Source organism: Diplotaxodon limnothrissa, linkage group LG3, assembly GCF_057381915.1.
Source record: "Diplotaxodon limnothrissa isolate DT_005_m linkage group LG3, D_limnothrissa_male_GT1.1, whole genome shotgun sequence".
Taxonomy (NCBI): Eukaryota; Metazoa; Chordata; class Actinopteri; order Cichliformes; family Cichlidae; genus Diplotaxodon; species Diplotaxodon limnothrissa.
Window position 1 is genome coordinate 50,626,319 of NC_140598.1, and position 10,388 is coordinate 50,636,706.

Sequence of the window (10,388 nt, forward strand, 5' to 3'; positions counted from 1 at the left end):
TTATTCTTATTATTGTTATCACTATTATTTTCCCAAATTGCTTTTTACCTAACTGTTTAACAAATATTCAAGTAGCTTATGTTGTTGTTCTTGATTAACTGAACATGATCATATTTTTTATTATTTTCTTTTTCTTTTATTCTTTTATGAATTTTGTTGGTTTTCATTGTTCTTTTTTGTTCTCGGTCTTCATTCACATTTGAGCTTTATTGAGCTTCATACTTCTGGAGTCTATTTAATTTGTGTTTACTAACCTGATTTTGATCACATAACCTGATTAGGAGCAGGTTGTGTTCAAAGTTTCAGTTTCAAATTAACCTCAGAATTTCACTGATTGTCTTATTTACAGCATTTTTAGGTGTAATATAGATTCTCTACTAAGATCACAAATGGACTACACCTATAAAATTGCAGCTCTGTAAATAGTTCATTGTGTTGTCACTGGAATGTGTTCACTTGAGGCAGAAAATATATAAATGTTTTTTCACTTGATTCTAATCTGCTGCTAAGTCTCTTTTGTTCTGCTGGAATTGCAGCTACTAAAACACAGAACACACACTAAACCTCTTTAACTATGACTACAATGCACATTGTAGTTCAGTTTTAGCTATTAATTCTTGGGTTAGTTAGTTTCATTTTGGGCTTCACCCAGTTTCTGTTGACAATAATACACTAGTATCTAGTGTTCTTCTGATTGGGGAGTGTTTATCAGCTGTTCCCTGTAATATGCTTCTCATTTAATGTAAATATGCATATCCAGTGGTGGGCAACTTAAAGCCTTGGAGCTGTTCTAATTGTTAATTGTACACAAACTGTGAATATATTAAAAGGTAATTCAAACCTGTCATAATGCATCAAGTGACTTGCTGCAAGTACCCAGGAGAAACTGAAATAAAAGATAATAAATAAAAAGATAAATAGGCTGCTAAATCTTGGTGCTTTAAATGAGTAAGAGATAGCGTTTTTCCCTTGGTTAAATTTCACTTATAATTTTACCAGTTAAGCCAACTACAGCAGCTATATGCACTTGTTATGATGGTGTTAGGTTATATAACAAAAATTCTCACATATATTTAGTGTTTTGGTATTTCCTTATATTGGTCACATATAGACTGTTTGTGATGCTGATAACAAACTCAGTGTCTTTTGTTTTTGTTCTGTGCAGTGGTCAGGAGACACTCTAGTACCAGAGATGTTGTGCGGTTATGCCGTCACACTGCCTACCTGGTGGTGCCGCAGTCTGCTGGATCAAGTTTCTTTCTTTCTTCATTTTTTCCATCCTTTTTCTCCTTTTTTTCTTCTTTCCAAAATGTGGTCGATATTTACATTTCCTAAGGAGAAAACAAACACAGACTCACAATATGACATAAAAGGAAAGATTAGTGCTGATAAACCAATAGCAGAGATGTGCTGTGACACATTTCAGGATAAAGAATAAGTTTAACGAAGGAAAAGAAAACATCCTACAAGATGATAAGAGTCATAAACATGGAAACACAGAACATAGAAACAAAATGTGAGCAAATGTGAGCACAAAGAGTCACTGAAACCACTAAGATAAAGCTAAGTAGTTACAATAGAGACAAAGAAAATTATTTATGGCACAGATAAAATAACACCTCCTCCTCAGAGATTTTGATCTAACCTGACATGAAAGCATCACACAGTGTCTGCGTGGTACTAAAGGTCCAAAAGTGTGACAAGAAAATGCTCCTCACACCAGCATCCTGAACCATTGATATCAGGCAGGGTGGATCCATGCTTTCGTGTTGTTCCTGATCCTACTGTCTGAATATCACAGCAGAAATTGAGATTCATCAGACCAGGCAATGCTTTTTCAATCTTCTGCTGTCCAGTTTTGATGGGCCTGTGTGACCTGCAGCCTCAGTTTACTGTTCTTCTTTTGCTGCTGTAGCCCATCTGCTTCTCATGGTTCAACATGTTGTGCATACAGAGATGCCAACCTGCATACCTGGTTGTAATGAATGGTTACTTGAGTTGTTTTTGCCTCCTATTCATCTCAGCACTCTGCATGCCAAAATGAATTAAGTTGCTCGCATTTGACTGGTTGAGTGGAAAGCTGAACTACTGTGCAGTTGAACAAGTGTACCTAATGATGTGGCAAGTCTTTTGTACACAGGCGTTTCTCCCCACACCTTCTTTTACTGCTTCAGCCTCAGCTGAGATCATATCATGTCAGAAAATTTGTTGTACCAGGAAACATGTCTTTAAAACTATAACCCTTTAATAACTATAACCCTGTGATTCAGCTGGATAATATCTTACAGGATTATTTTTTTATTTTCAGTAACAAAGTCTTATTTAGAAAATCTTTCAGGTGGTCAAGGAATTTATTTTTCATTGTTTGTTTTCATTGCAGAGATGGGTGCCAGCTACCATCCATCCATCCATCCATCCATTCGCTTCCGCTTATCCTTTCCAGGGTCGCGGGGGGCGCTGGAGCCTATCCCAGCTGTCATGGGGCGAGAGGCAGGGTACACCCTGGACAGGTCGCCAGTCTGTCGCAGGGCCAACACACAGGGACAGACAACCATTCGCTCTCACATTCACTCGCACATTCACACCTAGTGGCAATTTGGATTATCCAATTAACCTATCCCCACAAGTTGCATGTCTTTGGACGGTGGGAGGAAGCCGGAGTACCCGGAGAGAACCCACGCAAACACGGGGAGAACATGCAAACTCCACACAGAAAGACCCCGGCCTGATGGTGGAATTGAACTCAGGACCTTCTTGCTGTGCGGCAACAGTGCTAACCACCGTGCCACCGTGCTGCTCGGGTGCCAGCTACCTCTGAGCTAAAACTGGATAAGCTTTTAAGAAGATAGATAGTAGATTTTGTCCCAAAAAGTTGATTCTGTTCATCTGGATGTAACGTTTTGTCACTTATCCAAGTGGCTTCTTCAGTCTCTAAGACCGAAGAAGTCACTTGGATGAGTGACCAAACTTTTCTCCCACTGAAAACGCTGCATCCAGATGAACAGAATCAACTTTTGGGGATTTACTTACCTGGATGATTGAGCATGCATCTACATTTTTATATGCTTTCAGCTTCTTTGCAGCAATAAAAGGTCATGTGACCACAGAATAACAATATTTTTTAACTATTTCTGCTAACAGTCCAGCTTTATTTGTCAAATAATGGGTTTATTGTACTGCGGTTGAAATAAACCTTTGTCCTTTGTGGTAATGTTGTCTTTGTGAAGCTCCTTATTCACCACTCACAGCTTGGATATTATTTCAAAGCACTTTTTTATTAAGACAAACATGATGTGAAGCAACAGGTTGCCATGGACACATACCAAACACCACAGATGGGTGATTTTTCTCTTTTTTCTTTTTTTTAGAGAACAAAATGTCTTGCTCACATAACCCTGATAAACTCTCAAAGTACTCAACAGTATCACACATATCTTCCACTGGATGGTTAAAGACTTATGCACCCCTCTGTAACTTTAAAGAAAACTGATAAAAGTTTTCCGGCAAAAAGTTCACAAGCCTCATCTTTTCTCCTTCAACATACTTCTTTGTTTTGTGGCCAAATAATTCAATCTTTGTCTATTTTGACCATAAAAACCTTTTTCCAGACGAGATTTGGCTTGAAATGTGAGCAAATTTCAGTCAATCTTGAAGGTGCTGATTATGGAGCAGTGCCTTCGTTCTTGGTCAGCAGAGATGTATAGCTGTCTTCACTATGAACAGTAAAACTGGTGTTCCAGCAGTTATACATCAATGGCATGCTTGAGGCTTAATGGTTCCTGGGTTTTTCTTGAAAATCATACCCAGCTTCCTCTCATTTGAGGATGACAATTTGAGTCTTCCACGGGCTCTTGACAAAGAAAGTATGTATGTTCATGTTGTTTGAACTAAAGCTCTTGGAATCTGCTCCCTTCAAGACACTTTTCCAATATGTGTACATCTGCAGTCCTGTAGTCCTAAGGGATAATTTCAGTTCTTCATTTTGAGTTTGATCACTACCTCTTTGTTAACTTTGTGGGATCTATGATAGTCTGTGCTCAGACTCAGTCTCAAGAGTCAGAGAACCTGCAGCTGGATCTTCAGCAAATACAATATTTATGAAAAGACACCAGTGACATGCTCTTGATTTACTGTTGAATATGCTTTGTGAATGTGTTGTAACAACTGAAAAAATTATTGGAGATGAAGCATTAAGAGAGAACATGGCTATTAAACTTAACTGAAACTAAACTTAGAACTAGCACCAACTATGTAAACCATTTTAGAGAACTGAAATTAAAAAATCGATTTAAGATCATATTTATACAATATTTTGTACCTATAGCTAAAGTAGGAAAAGTGAAAATCAAAAAGTATCCTTTGTCATTGCCAATTTCTTGAAATTACTCAAAGCAAGTATACAGAAGCGTTAAGTATTTTATGGCCGTTTACAAGACTGTGGGACTATTATGGTAACTGAAAAAACGTTTAAATAAAGATTAAATATTAATTAAAAATAATCAAAAATACAAAGAACATAACTGGAAAAAATGTTTTATTTCATAGAACAACACAGACTGGTGGTGCATTTGGAATAAAGGATGATCAATTAAACAATCATTGTCATTCAACAGTAAAACAGCATAATAAGTGAACCATTTACAATACATGTAAACAGTGTCAAGAGGTTTTATGAAGCATCACAGAAAGTAGCAGCAGTAGTGGTAGGACAGGTGGAGATGGTCTTAGTCAAGCTTTCAGTCCTCCAGGAACCTTCATCACCATGTGGAGGACGGACATATGCTGGATTCCATATTCAGACAGAAGGGTGTCGTCTCCATCCAACATTTTATCTGTGAATATCAGGCGCAGAGCCTCCTCTCCTGCACACGCACGCGCACACACACACACACACGCACACGCGCACACACACACACACACACACACACACACACACACACACACACACACACTAGATTTATCATATTGATTGATGTATATAAGTGTAACAAGTGTCACCTGGCAGTTTGTTGCTCTCTGCCAGGTGATTGGCTGAAGAGCTGTGAAAAGGTAGTGGGTGTGTGGGGTGAAAGTCAGCGCTCTTCTGTGGAGAAACCCAGAGGCAATTAATTCACTCAGGTGCAGCGGGTATACTGTCGGTAAGAGACTTTTTGCCATTTCTGTTTGGATCGTTTGCTATTGCATGTGCCTATTTTTAATGTGTCATTGGACTTTTTTAGTGTGACCACGAATTTTAATAGAAGAATTGATCAAGCCCTAGATCGACAGCGCGCAGGGAAACTGATCAATATTGTAGGTATATTGAGTGTTTGTTTTAGCTTCGTGATTTTGAATGGTTTCATAAAATTGATATTTTATTGGGTAATATTTTAATTGATAACGTTGTTTGTTTTTCAGCTGTGCTGTCTCTGCTGTCCTTTTTTTCGTTCTTTTGATTGATTTGTGATTTTGTTTTGGTTAGTCCGTCCAGCCGTAAAGGCGGTTATTGATTGAGAGTAAGTTGTGTAAGGGCGGACTAACCTCCCTTTTTGTTTTTTGTTTAATTGTTTGTGCCACTTCCCTTTTTCTCCCAGATCGCAGGCCATGCATAGCACTGATTCCCAGCTGCGCCGAGACCTGAATTGTTTGCAGTGTGTGCCACGATTGCAGTGTCGCTAAGCGGGGTGTGACGGGTTGCAGTGTTGTTTCGCACAGTTTGTGTGGTAAGTCTCATGTGCAGCTGGGATATCAGCAGGATGTGTTGTAAGTCCTGTCTGGAAATGACTGGGAATTTGTATGTTTAACTCGTGTAATAAATAAATGATCAATTTATTTCTTTGCCCCGTTTACTCATCCCTTGTCCTCGGTTACATAAGATTTAAGAAAAGAACAACAGGGTGCTTGTGAAGCTGCAGGTGATGCCTTCAGGGCAAGCCCGGAAATTAAATTATCAGACAAGAACTACGATTCATTCAAAGAACCCTGTACTTCTGATTGCTGTAAGTCTTACCAGGGTTACACTTACTTTCACTTCAAGCTGCTGAGTTTTTACTTTAGGATTAGAACTTTATATAAAGAATCTCATTACAGTAAATATGCCTTTGAATTAACCAGCAACATAAAAGCATACATACACTGTTATATTATCTGCTGTCTTACCTGCGGTCTCTGGAAGCTTCTGCGCCAATTTTTCCTTGAGCTGTTTCACAGTCATGCTCTTAAACTGCTCCTCAGTGTTGCACAGGTCCAACATCATCTTCTGACCCCTTAGTCCATGAACGACCACCTGGTAGATTTTTCCCATTTTCCGCTTAAGTCCGATTTGTTGCGCTCCCAAAGTCTGTCACTGATATGTCAGTGCGAACAACTGTTTGGCTCCAAGGTTTGACGTCAGAGAGCAGATAAATTCTTTCACTTTCGCTCAGAATTCTTCAGATTCTAATTATTTTTATTTATTGTTATTTTGAAGGTAGTATCCTCTCCGTCTGCGTAAAACTGTTTAAAATGTTTATTAGGGGGTGATTTTCACCTTTGTTTGTCGTATGACCAGGGAGCGTTGTTTATCAAGTGTTGGAATTAATCGTTTTTTTTGTTTGTTTGTTTTTTAAACCAACGCACTAACGCACAACTCACAATTAATATTCTACGGTAGGCTTCTTAAAGCTGTGAGGATTAACTGTACACATAGTGCGAATATATCAGAGGGGAATGCAAGCCTGTTATCGTGCACCATGTGACTTGTTGTAAGTACCGTAGAGAAACTGAAAGTTAAACGGGCTGCTGAATCTTGGTGCTTTAAAAGAGGAAGGCAGAGCAAGATCCTCGGTGCTAATTTCATTTGTAGCGTTTAAACCAAGATCAAATTTGTGGACAGAGCAAACCTCCTCGTCTGAACCAGAATGACGACACAAGATCAGGATGACAAGAGCTACGACCCCAACGATACGACGCTGACATTTGTCAACAGGAGGGATGAGCTGGATCCATTATGTAAGAACTAAAATACGTTTAAAATAAACGGTTTGTACTTTTACCTGTTGTCTGTATACTTGTTATTTTACCAGTTAACCCAACTAAAGCAGTTATATACACGTGTTATGCCGGTGTTAGCTTATGTAAGGAAAATGCTCACATATATTCAGTACTTTGGCAACTCTTCCTATTGGTCAAATACAGACTGTATGTGACGTTGATATAAAACTCGTTGTGCTTTCTCTTTGTTTTGTGCAGCCGGTGATGACAGTCTCGTAGCAGAGATGTCCTGCGGTCATGCCGTCACAGCGGAATCTCTGACCGGATGGTGCCGCAGTCTGCTGGATCAGGTTTCTTTCTTCATTTTTGTTCTTTTTCTTTCCAAATTTTGGTCAATGTTTACAGTAAAATAGAAAACACGTCAAATGGAAATCACACTCTTAATTTTAAAAACTGTCATCCTGATCTGGTTTGATAGGACTTTGTATGATGAAGCTCTTTGTTGCCAGACAATACTTTGTTTTGTTTCATTTTAAACTTTTTTAAAAAAGGTTTCTCACTCTGTCTTCCCCATTACGGGTGATTAAACCTTTTGTGTCCCTGCAGGGACAATACAAATTTAAGTGTCCTGCTTTAAATGAGGACACCTACGAGACGTGTGGTGAAGTGTGGTCATATCCAGAGGTGCGCAGGCTGGCAGCACTGACAGTTAAAGAGATGGCCTACTTTGAAGAGAAGATTGCCCAGCTGGCAGCCAGAGACTACTGTGAACTGAAAATAGTAAGTCTTCTATAGAGAGTGTTTCTAATCCACTCAGCAATCATGAACAAACAGGTATAAGACAGAAAGACACAGGGCAAGACGACTCAACTTCCCTGCTTGAAAATTTATGTTTAAACTCCCAGAAGTGACATGCACAAGAAGTCGAAGATCCCACAAAGTAGATATAGATGGAAATAAGAAAATGCAAATATAGGTGAATGAGCACGAATTTGGTTTGTAAGGGGAAGCTGGAGTACGTAAAGGGAAACAAGCAAACTCTACACAGAGAGATCCCACCTTTCCAAATTCAATTTTTATTCGTCACACGCTCAATTATACACAGTATGACATGTAGTGAAATGCTGTGTAATGTCCGACCATTAAACTACAATAAAGAAATGTACAAAATTTACAGATTTTACATTTAGAAATTTACAGTAAAAAATATGTAAATAACAATTTAAGAAAGAAATTATAAGAAGAAATAAACAGTGTGTGTAGTGATGTGATGTAGCAGAGTCCAGTTCTACACCTGGTTCAGGGCCCGAGTTGCGGGGGGAAGAATTCATTGTCTCTGTTTTGGCCTTAAGGGAGCGGAAGCGCTTCCCAGACCTCAGCAGTGAGAAGAGTCAATTGTTGGGATGAGAGAGGTCCATCATAATCTTCCTGGCTTTGGTCTTGCACCGCTTGGTGTAGATGCACAAAAGGTCAGGAAGCTCTGATCGAATGATGCGTTTGGCCGAGATCACCACTGTTTGGAGATCTTGTCAGGGTGTGGCCTTCTAGCCTTTAAACTCAACTCTCCATGCAAAGTTTGTGGGGCTGGGTTTATGCAGGCTTTTCCAGCCCAAGGGACTACAGTTTATCCTAGATACAGAGGAAAGCACAAAATGTTTTACTTTTCAAATTTAAAACTATTCTTTTTATTTTTTTCACAACAGTGTCCTGGTTGCAAAACCTATGTGGAGAGAGAGGACCTGACTAACCTGAGTGTGAGGTGCACAATCTGTACAGCAGACAACAACAAAGCGTATGAGTTCTGCTGCCAGTGTTTGAGGCCGTGGAAAGGTAGAGCTCCACGATCAGACCGCTGTGATAATGATGGCTGCGTAAACCACGAACTCGAAGTTCTCAAGAACTGCAAGACTACTGATCTCCCTCAGGTTCGGGGGGTCAATGCCTGTCCCTCAATCCGGGCCTGTCCCACCTGTGGTGAGATAGTGGAGCACGACAAAACAGGCTGCAAGAACATCATCTGTCCTCGCTGTCAGAAAGAGTTCTGCTTTGTGTGTCTGAAACTCACTCCTGTGTGTTTGAAAACCAGCACTCACTACATGCCCTGCAGTGATGGTGTGGCTCCCAGACAAACATCAATACCTGTGTGGCGCAGAAAGTAGCAGACAACACAGACTTTATGTACTCTTCTCTCATACCAGACTTTCCTTTAGAATTGAATTGTCATTCTGGTAAAACCTAAACAGAAAGCTGGAGCAGAACCTTGTTTTACTTAGTTTAGCTCAGCATATTACCTAGCGTTGCCCAATGAATCATAAAATAACATACTCTGCCTATGTGCTTCTGGGAAAGGTTTCTTGACTCTACTTCCGAGTGTTTACACTGCTGTTTTGGTAATTGGTGAACTTGACCTGGTGTATTTTCTTCCCCTTTCTTCAGCTTGGACTAGTCTAAAAATGTGATAAGGACTTAAACAAAACTATAATATCCACCCTTTTTACATAATTTGGGAAATCTTTGATCTTCTAACACACCCGACGCATGCTGTTCAGATAAAATGTGAAGCACTGTAATCTGAAAATACCAGAAGGATATAAGTAGGTATCTTTTACATCACTCACCTTTAACAGGAAGCGTTTCTAACTTCTTTATGAATGTTTCCACAAAGTCTTGAATTATGCTGATGTCCCATTAATTATTTTTATGCCTTTACTTCAGACTGGCAACCTGCCCACTGTGTGACAGCTGCAGCAGGAGCGATTATTTCCAAACTGTTTTAAAAGTTTTATTTAGAGATTTTCAAATTCTTAAAGTGAACTTTGTTTTCATGCATTGTTTTAACCGAAAGCTATTATTGTTAAAAGCAACATTGCTCACTGTGTTGCTTTAGCTGTGCTTGTGTTTATAAGTACCTGAGCAGAAATAAGTCAAATGTCAGCTGCTGATGAAGTCCATGTTTCAAACAGTTCATATAAAGGGCACACAAAAGCCAGAGAATGTACAATAAAGTCACAATTGTGATTTTTTTTTTTTTTTTTTTTTTTTTTTTTTTTTTTTTTTTTAATGGTCTCATATTTTACCCTCTGCTTTCATTATTATTATTAATGTAAACAATTTGAAGGCAGACCATTTAGCTATTCAACAAAAACAATTTGGTTTCATGTCTTTGTTTAATTTGCAAAGTAAAGAAGCTGAAAGAATATCTTCTATGTGGTGACTCCATTATTTTGGCCAGTGGTTGAACAACATGAACCAGACTTACCAATAAAATGCTGCTCACGCATGAATCTGAGTAAATGGCTTGTGGTGCCCTGAATATTTTAATATAAGTTTAGATTTTTTAAATAAAAGTTCTCTTCTTTGAAGAGAAGGCTGCCCAACTGTTTAGTTTACATATTGTAAATTGCTAAATTGTTTAAGTTTAATAATTTAATAATTCA

General features: G+C 38.8%; 1 protein-coding gene across 1 annotated transcript; it reads left to right on the forward strand.

Annotated features, from left to right (window-relative positions):
* The first annotated feature begins 6,878 nt into the window (after positions 1 to 6,878).
* On the forward strand, positions 6,879 to 9,110 carry LOC146636465 (putative E3 ubiquitin-protein ligase RNF144A-A). Its single transcript, XM_085349530.1, has 4 exons — positions 6,879 to 6,969; positions 7,210 to 7,301; positions 7,558 to 7,731; positions 8,655 to 9,110. The coding sequence occupies exons 1-4, from the start codon at positions 6,879 to 6,881 to the stop codon at positions 9,108 to 9,110; spliced, it is 813 nt and encodes a 270-aa protein (XP_085205656.1).
* The last annotated feature ends 1,278 nt before the right edge of the window (positions 9,111 to 10,388 follow it).

Coding starts and splice junctions, on each gene's coding strand:
- LOC146636465 (XM_085349530.1), top strand. CDS start 6,879: ATGACGACACAAGATCAGGATGACAAGAGCTACGACCCCAACGATACG. Junction 7,302..7,557: donor GCCGCAGTCTGCTGGATCAG/GTTTCTTTCTTC, acceptor GTGTCCCTGCAG/GGACAATACAAATTTAAGTG. Junction 7,732..8,654: donor ACTACTGTGAACTGAAAATA/GTAAGTCTTCTA, acceptor TTTTCACAACAG/TGTCCTGGTTGCAAAACCTA.